This window comes from Bacillus rossius, chromosome 8, assembly GCF_032445375.1.
Source record: "Bacillus rossius redtenbacheri isolate Brsri chromosome 8, Brsri_v3, whole genome shotgun sequence".
NCBI classification, from domain to species: domain Eukaryota; kingdom Metazoa; phylum Arthropoda; class Insecta; order Phasmatodea; family Bacillidae; genus Bacillus; species Bacillus rossius.
The window spans coordinates 38842319-38855732 of NC_086336.1; the positions used below are offsets into that span (position 1 = coordinate 38842319).

Genomic DNA, 13414 nt, shown 5'->3' on the forward strand with positions numbered 1-13414 from the left:
GGTACTGACTGAGTAACGGGTGCGCCATCTAGTATCGAGTAACGAAACGTTACACACGGCTGGATTTCGTTACTCGCATTTTTCGTATGTTTTACGCATGCGCGCGCATATTCGATGAATTTACGTTACAAAGAACGATGTTTGTTTATTAAGTATAATATGGAAATTTGTCGTCCAAGTTTTTTACTGTTTATAAGAAAGTATTTTTTACAAATTAGAAATATGTATGTTTTTGTTATTTATTATCGCGTATTTTCACGTTTTTTGTTGTTTTTATCTTAAAAGAGATATTTATTTATTTATTTATTATGGCCTTCTATACAACCCAAGCAGATGGGAAGAAGTTGTCAATTTGCAGAACCACATTTCACATACATATATCATTAGAGAACCGCAATAAAATACTACATAAGTATTACATATGAAAACAAATACATATTTAAACAAATTCAAATAGATAGAAGTTGTCAGTTTAAAAGCACAATATATATAACAAACATCATTAAAAACAACAATGAAACATATATATATATATATATATATATATATATATATATATATATATATATATATATATATATATATATATGTTACACATATGATCATAGACAATAAAACAAAATAAACAAATAGACAAATAAACAATTTATAAAAACACATTACATATAGCAAACATCACTAAAATACAACAATACAGAAATACATATTTACATGATACAAAAATAAAATAAAATACTATTTATCAAAGAATTCTTCTAATGAGTAGTAAGCTTTTTGTAGTAAAAAGGTTTTAAGTTGAGATGCAAATGTATGGTTATTACTATTTTCCATAATACTTTTTGGGAGTTTGTTAATTAATTTCATGCCCATATAAAATGGATTTAGTGTATATTTTTTGGTTCTATGCTGTACATTATGTATTTTATCAGCGTTTCTTGTTAAATATTTATGTATATCACTATTTTTTACTAATTGTATATTATTGTTATAAAACAATATTGTTTTATATATATATATGCTTACCACAGTCATTATTTTATTTGTTTTAAAAATTTGTCTACAGTGACTTCTGTGTTCCTTACCACATATAATTCTCACAATTCTTTTTTGTAAAATAAATATTTTTTTCCAATTTGAGGAATTCCCCCAAAATATAATACCATAGCTAATAACAGATTGTATATTTGAATAATAATAAGATAAGACAGCACTACTGGAGCACAATTTTGTTAATGTATATATACCAAAGCATGTTGAACTTAATTTTTTGCAGATGTTATCAACATGTGCAGTCCAGGAGAGAGTGTTATCTATAGTAAGACCAAGGAATTTATTACTTTTTACATAGTAAAAAATATCATCACCTATCCTAATGTTATTTTGTATTAATGAATTGCTTCTCCGCAATGCGAATTGCATAATAACAGTTTTATTAGAGTTTAAGGTAAGATTATTTGTAGAGAACCATCGCAATGTATCAGTAAGTGTTTGCCTGGTTTTTGTTTCTAATGTATGTCTATTTGGGTCCATAATTAATATACTTGTATCGTCGGCAAACAATATTGGATAACCTAATTTTAAACTTGTTGGGAAATCATTTACATAAATGTTAAATAAAATGGGACCCAAAATAGAGCCTTGCGGCACACCTTGTGTAACATTTTTTGGCTCAGAAAAACATGCTGTCGTATAATTATTTTCAGTAAATATGATTGACGTAACTTGTTTTCTATTATTAAGATATGATTTAAATAAGTCATGAACCACACCTCTTATATCACAGTTTTCTAGCTTTATCAAAAGTAGATCATGGTTAACACAGTCAAATGCTTTTGAAAGATCGGCAAAGATGCAATTAGTAAAACATTTTTTGTCACAAGATGTTAGAGTATTATTAATAAAACAAAAAATTGCTTGCTCTGTTGATTTTCCTACCATGAAACCAAACTGATGGTTAGTTATTAGTCTTTGGTTATTTAGAAATTTAGTCAAAGAATTTGCTATAACCTTTTCTAGAATTTTTGAAAAGGAGGAAAGAAGAGCAATAGGCCTGTAATTATCCATCTGTTTTTTGTCACCTTTTTTATAGATTGGTACAATTTTTGCAAACTTAAGTCTATCAGGAAATATACCTTGTGATAGACATTCATTAAATATGTATGTTAATGGGGATTTAATCAAATTGGAGCATTTTTTTAAGATTGTGACTGGAATACCATCTAATCCAAAGGAATTTTTATTTTTTAGGCTATTTATAACATTGACAATATCATCTGTAGTAATAGGTTTTATGAATAACGACTTATGATGCATATGCATAGGTTTATGATGGTCAATATCTTGATTATAGTCCTTGTATTTAAGGTTTGTTTCCATTTGTATCTTTTGTGGGATTTCAATAAAAAAAATTATTAAATTTATTCACTATTATTGTACTGTCAGTCACTTCTACACCGGAGATATTATAATAAAACCGCTCTAATGAGATTTAATTGTTTCTTGGTTAACAAAAACTGTTAATTATCAAATATTGTTAATTGTTTATATTCTATTTATTATTATTTACGTGACGTCATACTGTACGCGTACGCAATACGACTCGATTCGTTGCTGCAACATAACATTGCATGTTATGCGGTATCAGAAGTAACGAGTAACGTAGCGACACGATAGTAACGAGTACTAATTGTTATAGTAACGAATACATACGGGTACACTTTTTTTCGTTACTTTTACACCTCTACTACTCGTAAACATGAACACATGGCACTACGCCGATTGATAAGCAAAATCAGTGACCTTTAACTGCCGTAACTACACTTCTCAGCAAATGCAATACGACCGCAGAGCAAGTGAATACGGCGTCAACGGGACAAAGAACAGCAGCAAGAAATATTAAAAGAATACTAAGTTGAGACATGCCGTGCCGAGGCAGCGCGCTAGGCGACACCGGGCCGTGCCGAGGCAGCGCGCTAGGCGACACCGGGCCGTGCCGAGGCAGCGCGCTAGGCGGCACAGGGCCGTGTCGAGCTGTTTCAAGCCTACAATTTTTATTTGCCAATAGTGTTGACTTTAGAGTGCAGTATACGAGTATACGCCGTGCCACTATTATTTAGCCAAGCAAAACTTGTAGGTCATAAAACCATTCTCAAAAGTTAAAGTAAACATGAAAAACCAAAACAGCGAAATAAAACCGAAATTTGATTTTTTCAAAACGAAATTTAAGGAAAAATAAAACCATTTTTACGGGACTCTAGCAATAAGTTTGATGGACAATTTAATATTTTAATTCTTTGAAAGTTCACCATCATTGTATTTATTTCCATTATTGTAACATTTTATTTTTATTCCTATGTTTTAAAGGAGGGTGTATGTAGATTTCTTGAGGTAATTACTAGATTGATATAGTAAATTTTAGTTTTAATAAGTGTTCTCTATATTATTTCGAATTAATTTTTTTATTAATACATATTACATTTTTAATAGGTTGGTGTGTTTACTGTAGCTTGAAACAGTGCTTTTTTTGTAGCCAAAACAATAAATAGTTTATTACTTAAAACACCTCGTAAATAATGTGTGAATAATATTTATTTTATTGTTTAAGTCAGAACCGAGAACCGAGAACCGAGAACCAATTTTTAAGAACAAGTACCAAACCGAGAACCGGGAAAAAACAGGAATTGACCCATCACTAATATATATATATATATATATATATATATATATATATATGTGTGTGTGTGTGTGTGTGTGTGTATGTGTGTGTGTATGTGTGTGTATATGTGTGTGTGTGTGTGTATATATATATATATATATATATATATATATATAGAGAGAGAGAGAGATATGTGTACACACACACATACATACATATATATATGAATCTGTGAATGCATACATGATACACATAATGCACCTGAAAGAATGAATAAATGAATCTACATATAAATCAATGAGGGTGTACATATATTATATTACACTTATACTTTGATTATTTATTTTTTGTGTTCCATGTCATTATTTGCATATATTGAAAGGATTATGTATACTTTTTTCAGTTAGCAGGACTTCACATTCGAAATGATGGGCAGGTGCATAATTGCACAGTATTCATAAAGTTGCTGTTGCAACACCGTGAGAAGCTTACTGAGTTTCTTCCTAAGGACTTTGTTGTCTCTGTTTGGACTGCATCAAGCACACACGTTAGTGAACAGTTGGGAAGATTGGTACTAGAGGCTGCGTCCGATGAAGAGTTTGACACGATCCTCACTAGTCTGCTTCAGAAGACTGTGAGTATATACCCATTTATGTTGCATTTCAAGCCTTTGTTATTTAAATAGTCTACTGCTTGCATTATGTTATGTATGATATACTAAATATCTTTTCACCAGGTAAAAGTACAGTGCTCAAGTGCTTTAAATTTCTGACACAAAATAGTTTTTTTTAGCCATGCAGTACAAACATGTTGGATGATATATATAAATAATAATTCTGTAATAAATTTTGTTTGTTGTTTAACAATGTTTATTTTCTAGGTCAATCAGGTTTTCTAACATTTGAATTGAATCTAGTATATTATTGTTATAAGTTCAGATTATGGGTTTGAAGGATAGTTCAATTGTTTTAGTCCATGTTTTTTTAATCCCCAATATATATAACATGTTATTTTATTACCTAGCTATAATTTACTATAAAAAACAGTTCAATGTCTGTTCATAAGAAAATACTATTCTAATTTCCTTATGAGTCACATTCGTCTTCTGTTGGTGTCCGAGTACCATTGTTCCCAAATTTTTTTCTCGCAACTAGGTACTCACTTGCACGCTGTGTCTTAACCACCCCCTTGGGTCTTGCTCTCTTCTGAGCTAAGACTCTCTTCCAGCCAAACAGTCCTTCGTCACCTCCAAGTCGTTACCCGCACTTGATCGCTGGTATTACTGAACCAAATGACTGAATACTGGTCAACCCATGTACTCGGGTACCTGACGGGAGATAGTAAGGAATGATCTCGCGTCTCGAAAGACAGAGGCAAGACACTGTGCACAACAGGTGGCACCTGCATAATAGCGGCGCCATGTAAGAAGTTATCGCTGAGGCTACAAAATATCAAATACTGATGGCACGAGGTGATGTGCACATGCAAGCGAGACAAAGAAACCCGATCGCTCTGCAAACACGTGAGGCCTCCCGTGCAAGCAGACCCGCTGCCTGTGGAAACAACAGTATTTTTACAAGTGGGAAACCAGGTCTGGAAACAATGGCCCAATTAACTAAATACAGTTTTATTTATTAGCTATTATTTACACTATTAATTTAATTACAATTATTTAAATGTCTACAAATTAATCACTCTTTCATTAAGTCCACCATTCACTCCCTCCACTGGAGTTCATTGGCTCTCGCAACTGTTCGTCTATTATCGCACCCAACACTATCCCGGATGTTTGGAACCCCCATGCACCAGTCTTCGCACACGGAGCCTTTCGCTCATTGTCCGTTATCGCTCGCCAAAGGGTCACTCACCCTCTTCACTTCACTGCTCTCACAGGTCACTCTCTCCATTTATGCACCTGCCAAGTCCTGCCCTCAGCGTATTCCCTACTTGGATATCTATGTAGAGCAGTTTTCAAATTTTGCAGTTCATGATTAGTGGTAGTTCATATTTATAGAAGTTTTAAAAGAGAATAAGTACACCCTGTGTTAGTTGTGCACATATCTCAAGGGATCATTCCTGTGGCCTAGTAGAAAATGTAAGAAATAAGGTTGGTGAGGGTGGCACAAATAATTTTTCTTTTTTTTTACTTTACTTGGAGCTTCCTACTGGATACATTGCAAACTTAAACACTTCCATCAAAGTTTGAATAAAGTTTTGACTTGATGGGTTAACTCCCCAACACACTCGGATAATCACAAACGTGGGGTTATGTCTCCCGAAAGTCAGGTTTTATCACGAGTATATTTATTTGGAAGGTGTTTATGTTTGTACTTGTATGTGTTTCTGTGCCACCAAATCAATAACCATTAAAATCTATACTAATAATAAAACTTGTTTGAATAAAAAGTCTGTACTTTGGATGAAATGAAGGGGAAAAAATTATTGGAAAAAGCTGTGTACATAGTTAAGGATTTAAAAATATAGTTTTTAAAATTTTTGTCTGTTTGTTCAAGCATCGATCGAGAACTACTTGATGGATTTTGATGAACTGTTTTCATGAGAAAGGTCTTTGACTAACTTAAAAACTAGGCTATGTATAATTACAGAATTTCACCCCTAAAGGGGTGAAAAATGGGTATGTTTTAAATATGAATAATATCTCCAAATTTAATTCAGCATAATAAATGATATTGGATACCATGATAAATATACAATTACAAACAACCACAATTTTTACATTTTGCGTAATTCAATTTATAAGGGGTAAAAAAGGGATAGTTTGTTTTTAAGATTAATAATTATATCTGCGAATTTAATTAAGCAAAATAAATGATACTGGTTACCAATAATAAACATATACATAAATACAAACAACCAAATTTTTTTATATTTTGCGAAATTTGGTGAAAAAACTGTATTTTTAAGAATAATAATAATCTCGTAATTTCATTAAACGTAATAAATGATTCTAGGTACCAATAATAAACATGTAAATTAGGTATCAATCCCAATTTTAATAGTTCACGAATTTCAACCCTTAAGGTGTGAAAAAAGTAAGAATATTTTTTAGATTGATAATTATTTCTCCAAATTTAATTAAGCATAATAAATGGTATTTGTTAACATTACTAAACATACTAAAACTAACTACCAAAATTTTTATATTTTGTGAAATAAAAACCCTTAAAGAAGTGAAAAAAAGGTTATTATATTTTTAAGAATAATAATTATATCTCAGAATTCAATTAAGCATATTAAAATAAATTGGATAACAATAATAAACTTATGATAACTGCCAACCATAATTTTTATATTTTTTGGAATTCTAACCCTGATTTGAAAAAGGGTAATGTATGATTTTAAGATAAATAATTTTATCTTTGAATTTAATAAAGGTAATAAATTATATAAGGTACTAATAACAAAGATACAAAAATTATCAGCCAAAATATTTATATATTTGAGGAATACAACACCTTAGAATGAATAAGATAAATATGGTTTTAAAGTGAATAGTTATATCTTTGAATAAAATTAGGCTTACAAAATAATTTTTGGTACCAATATTAAACATGAGAAAACTACCAACCATAATTTTACCATTTTGTGAAAACCAATCCCTAAGGTGTGAAAAACAGGTAAATATGAATTGAAGATAATTAATGATATCTCCTAAGCAAACCAAGCATAACAAAAGATACAAGGGACCAACAATAATAATACAAAATCTACCAACCACAATTTACTGTTTTAAGATTAATAATTCTATTTCTGAAATAAATATTATTTTGTCTTTAAATGATTTGTACAATGGGAGTGCATGACTTGATGTAGGCTTTCGGACATACGCCATTGCTAAGCACATGTATGTCTAGAAGAAAACTACAAAAAACACAAATGAAAAATGTTGTGTTTGTTTCGTCTTTTCGTTTTGTCGTGCTTTGTCTCGTTTTGACTGTTGTGCGGAATTTTTTTTTTGGGTTCAATATTTTTGTGCTGTCATCATTTGTGTTTTTTTTTTTTTCCTCGTTCTCTTCTGTTTTTTGGAAAACTATTGTTTGTTTTCGTCTTTTTGTTTAGCTGTGTTTTTGTCTCGTTTCAACTGTTGTGCTGAATTTTTTTGTGTTCGGTATTTTTGTGCTGTCATCATTTGTGGAGGTTTTTTCGTTCTGTTAGTCCAATTTTCTTTGTTTTTTCTTTGTTTGTTGACCATATTCCTGTTGTGGAGTATTGTGTGGAGTTTATATTCTGACAACAGCAATTTTTTGCTTAATTTGTGTTTTTGTCATTTGTGTTTCTTGTAGTTTTCTTCTATAGACATACCTGTGCTTAGCAATGGCATGTGTCCAAAAGCCTACATCAAGTCAAATATTATTTTGGTTATGAATAATAAACTTAAAAATTTTACCAATCACAATTTTACCAGTTTTAAAAATTCAAACCCTAAGGTTTGTAAAAGGGGTAGGTGCATTTTTAAAACACAAAACTTGGTCTTCATATTCAATTAGAATAAAAAGTTATAAACTAAAAAATAGTTACATCTGTAGTTACATATTTCTTATTTTTTTCATTTATAATTTTTTCTTTTAATGGGGCTGAAAATGGAGTAAGTTATTTATTTTAAAAACATCTTATCCGAAACTAATTAAGACGTAAATTAATGGTAAAAATAATAAATTCAAATTATTTAATGTATGTGCAAGATTCCACATCTAAGGGATGTAAAAAAGTTAAGTTTGGATTAAAGGAAAAAAAAAAATGGATATTTGAAAATCTACTAGATCTAAGGGTTAGAAATTAAGAATACGTATATGGAGTTACAAGTTGTTTTTTCTAAGTTTTCCTGATTTCTTTTTTTTAAGGGTGTGGCAAGGGATAAAGTTATGTTTTATCAAAAAAAAAATCATCTCCAAAGCATACAAAGCTGGATGTAAGAATCTTAGCATAAATAATGTAAATAATTAATTCTCTGTAGAACTTTGTGTCTATTTATTTAGAAAAAAAGTTTGGAATTATTCACATGCTTTTCTTAAAATGGTAAGATTTTAGCAATACCCTGAAATACGCGAACGCGAAGATGCGGGTTTTAAGCTAGTCAAATATAAATGCAGTAAACTTATAAATGATGTAGCTTGTTGAACATTAATTCATCTGCACCCTCAAAATTGATTGTATAATGTGCAGAACAAAAAAAAAAATCTCAGATCACTTTGTTTGTTTGTGTTTCAGCGTGATAGGCTGAATAGCCAGTCGGCCAACAGCATTCTCATGATGTGGTGGCAGAGTGTGGTCATCTCATCCCTAGCATCTGGCAAGTCTGCCATCAGACAGACAGCGGTAGAGAGGCTGTGTGAGTCGTTGTTGGCCAGTCTGGACCACTGTTATGAAGGCATAGTTGAGATCCTAAAAATGGAAGAAGCATTGATTTCTAACCCACAGGTAAGTTTGTGAGATGTTTAATATTACTATTCTTCCATCTGTATATTAAATCCTGTGACACTTGCAAATAAATTATTTATTTTGCTACTTACACATTACTGTATACATTGTTTTTATTAGAGGTGGGACGATACCACAATTTCGATACTCGATTCTGTATTGTTTTTTCAGTTCGATACTTTCGATACTCCAGGGGAAAATATTTTCCCATTAAGTAACAATTATTACAAATAACATAAATTAGTTTTAAACGATATAAATTCAATCTATCATACCAGCACAATGTCAGATCAAACTTAAATACATAAATTTTTTTTCCGAACCTAACTAATTTCTAAGTGTATTTAAGAGGGAAAAGTCACCAAGCCTAAATTAGAAATAAAAAAATTAGGCTATTGTAAAAAGAAAATCAGAAATTTTTGCTTGTTTGTTTCATTTTACAAACAACTTTATGCAACAGAACAATTTTCAATAAAATTTTAACTTGAGAAACGTAAAATACAAAACAATCCGATCGTAAGAAAACAATAACAAACTAGTGATGGGTCGTTCGTGAACGAATCGTTCAAAAAGAACGAATCTTTGAGAGAACGAAATCTTGCGATTCGTTCGCGATGCAAAGTTCCGGCTCTTTGAGAGCCGGTACCTTGAAAGATTCGGAAGAACGAAAACGCGGAGAGAACGAGATGAGAGAACCGGCCATGCGCCCGGTCTGATTCGTTCGTGAAATGATTCATGACGTCAGGAGTCTGAACAATTAGTAATCATAGCATGCGCATGTTCACAAGAACAAACAATAACTGATAAAATAAAATAGGGTAACATGAAAAGTATCTATACCTGAAAATGCCAACTGTTAAGTAGTGGTTTAAAATTGCAAATAAAAAACTTAAAAAAACCGTATGAATTAAACGTAACAGGGAAAGTAACTACAAATGTTCACACTTACCATTTTTGGGTTAATTAATGTACTTCATTTGTCTCTCTTCATACTGAAACGCAATAAGTTAGTAGTATTAAATTTTTGTATTTTTTTCTTTAAATGTGTTGGTCTACATGTAAACACTTTACTGTCACTAGAGTGTAAATAGCCTGTAACTTAAAAAGTAATAAAATATAAATAATCTTGTTTCATATACGCAACTGTGATTCACTGGCTACGAAAAGCAATGTTCAAATACTAGCTATAGTGTGATTACAAATAAAAGTTAAGAAAAATCACTTTCATAACATTCTTAGATTTAATGCTCCCGTATTATTGAGAATCACTGCAGGAAGCATTTGCAGCGATCAACAGTCAATAGTTTTTAACAGTCAGAATACAACTAGACGTTTGAAATTTCATTTACCCATGCAGAGTAGATAAAGATAACCACCCACGCGATCCAGCCTCCTCTCGTTATCGGGTCACGCGATAACGAGGGGAGGCTGGAAGCAAACACGTAGCTAATACTCTAAAGGATGAACGAGTTACGACACCTGATAAAGGAGCCAGATCCCATACACAGAAAAGAACGAAATGAACGAGATGAACGAATCGTTCTGAACGAATCTTTCACGGAACTGATCCAAAAGAACCGAATCGGTCAAAAGACCCGTTCTGCCCATCACTATAACAAACGGGTATATTCAGTTCAAAGATTAATGAATGCACAAAATATGAGATCCATGCCTTGGTAAAGCGCGTGCACCATTTTCATAATCATTGCTAGTTTGCGCCACTAGTCTCGCTTGGTGCTGGCCATAGATGCTACTAGCGAAGTGCACAGTCTTCCTGATACTATCCATATCTATGGTGCGATAAAGTTATTTTCTTACGTTTGCAAAGGTAAACAATGACCGTTTTTCAAAATAAAAGCATTAATTAAAACGTAATTTATCAGGAGGAATATATCCAACAAAAAAATTTGTGAATTTTAGGACTTTTCCGCTTCGTAAAAACGTATGAAACGGGAAATTAATGATTTTATGTGTATGTTCCGGGAAAGTAAACCATTGTAAATATAGTACTTTCGGCGGGACCAAAATTAATCTGCGTATGACACGGGAAAATGTATGAAATGGGAACGTACATATCATCGATGTTCTACTGTAGTTGTATTTTGTACGATGGCGACTCAAAACTTAATTCAATACAAATGAACAAGCATTCCGGTATCGAAAAAATGTATCGAACTTACAGTTTCGATACTCAATACTTTGAGATACCGTCAAGTATCGAAGGTATCGAGGTATCGAAGTATTGAAAATCCCATCACTAGTTTTATACATTTATAATATATATATATATATATATATATATATATATATATATATATATATATATATATATATATATACATATATACATATATACATATATACATATATACAAATATACACACACACACACACACACATACACATACACACACATTTTGGTTTCCTGTATGAGAATAAGAAATTGTTTAAATCTTTATGTCCCCAGGTTCTCAGAAAAATAAAAGATAATGCCAAAATGTATTATTGTTTGAGAGTCACATCAAATACACTAGTTAATTATATACTTAACAATGCAACAGGAGGCAACATGAATGCTACATGTAGCAGTGTCACAGTAATGTATGCTGAATTTTTCTGATGTTACATCTTCTTCATGTAGCTTGCTACATTTTCTCACCTCCTTTCCAGCCTTCATTAGAAATGATTGCAACAAAAAGAGTGTTTACAAATGTGTTTTTTTAAATATAAGTGTTGACCATCTAGAAAATGGCAAAAAAAATAATAATAATACTTCCTAATTCCTTGCTTTTTCTTGTGAAAAATAAATGCAGTAATTTTTCAGTGACATTGTGTACTATATCCAAGTTTATCCGTTGATAGCATGATCGTATATATGTACATTGATGTTGTGGTATGTGATTCTTGCTGTTTTAATGTAGTACATTGAAAGATCCTGGTCAGTCAAAAATTTGAATACCACAATAATAACAAATTATAACAGGTTTTGTGTACATTTTTTGTTTCATATTATATTATAAGTTTTTGAAATTACCAGGATCTTTTGAGGTACTAAATGAAAACAGCGAGCAGTGTGTACAGGATCAAGGTACAGCGCGCGGGTGTGTCCACGCAGGTTCGCATGGTGCCTCACGTGGCGGACCTGTGCCTGCTGAGCGTTTCGTCCGTCCCCTCGCCCGTCGTGGAGGAGCGCTTCCCCGAGGTGTGGCCCGCCATGCTGTCCGTGCTCCACCAGCTGCACACCCACCGCCCCGCCTGGCTGTGGGACCGGCTGCCCGGCACGCTGCAGTGCTACCGGCGGCTGTTCTCCGCCCTCGCGCAGCTGGCAGACGTCGGCCGGAGCCCCTCGCCCCTGGCGGCGGGGCAGGTGGCCACCGGCGCCCTGGGGCTCACCAAGTACGTCGTTCGCGCCTCCGCTCCTCCCACGTCCCCTCTGTGGTTACCATTTGGCTGTGTGCTGGAAACTCGTCGCCTGAGAATTGGAGTAGGAACTGAGCTATAAGCATTTGAAAGTTCAAATAACTATGAATAGCATGACATAGAACAAAATAATATTGGTCTTAAATAAAGAACAAACATTTTTATGTGCGTAGACGTGTGTGGATATAGTACAAATGAATACTAATATTAATTTCGTGTCCATATCATAAAAAACCTAAAATGTGGACATAGAACACTCCGATACTCAGGCGGCGAATTGCTACCATTTTTAATACCAATTCAGAGGTTGAGAGGGCATTAATAACCTTAAATTATTCAGATTCCAAGAAATAACAAAACAGACTTTGGGACTGTTTCTTTTACCGATGAAACATTGAAGACATACGTAAAAACAGTATAAACTATATAGAATAATTTAAAATCAATAAACTGGGTCCTTTGAATTTTGATTTAATTTTCATTGATATAATATTTTTTTAATGTGGTTTATTTTAAATATATTATTCAGATCATAGATGATTTCAGTGCTGAAGGCTAAAAGTAACATTTTATTTCCTTTGCTGTCATTGAATGCATAATGCCTGAGGAAACTGCGTATAAGGCATGGCGGCTTATCTCGGGGACCGGGTGAGGCGCCATCCGGAAAGTGAATGAACTGGGCCAGAGGACCCACGGCATCAAAAAAAATGCAGTGTTACTCGCAAATAAATAATTACAAAATAACGACAGTCATTACGTTATAGGGGAGAAGAATTTAAATTAAAAATATATTCCACTTAATTAATTATGTGGGCTGAGATTATGTTCTCAAAAAGACACAGAGATCAAGCAAAGGAAAAACCAAAGTTGCCATGTTGAATGCATAGCATCACATGTGAG

General features: G+C 32.7%; 1 protein-coding gene across 2 annotated transcripts in view; it reads left to right on the forward strand.

Annotated features, from left to right (window-relative positions):
* The window catches only part of LOC134534764 (uncharacterized), a 57277-nt gene that overhangs the window by 39799 nt on the left and 4064 nt on the right, over positions 1-13414 (forward strand). For both annotated transcript variants that reach the window (XM_063373303.1, XM_063373304.1), the window contains exons 10-12: positions 4059-4289; positions 8885-9094; positions 12210-12490. In XM_063373303.1, coding sequence (XP_063229373.1) covers positions 4059-4289; positions 8885-9094; positions 12210-12490 — 722 coding nt within the window. The remainder of the gene's footprint in view (positions 1-4058; positions 4290-8884; positions 9095-12209; positions 12491-13414) is intronic.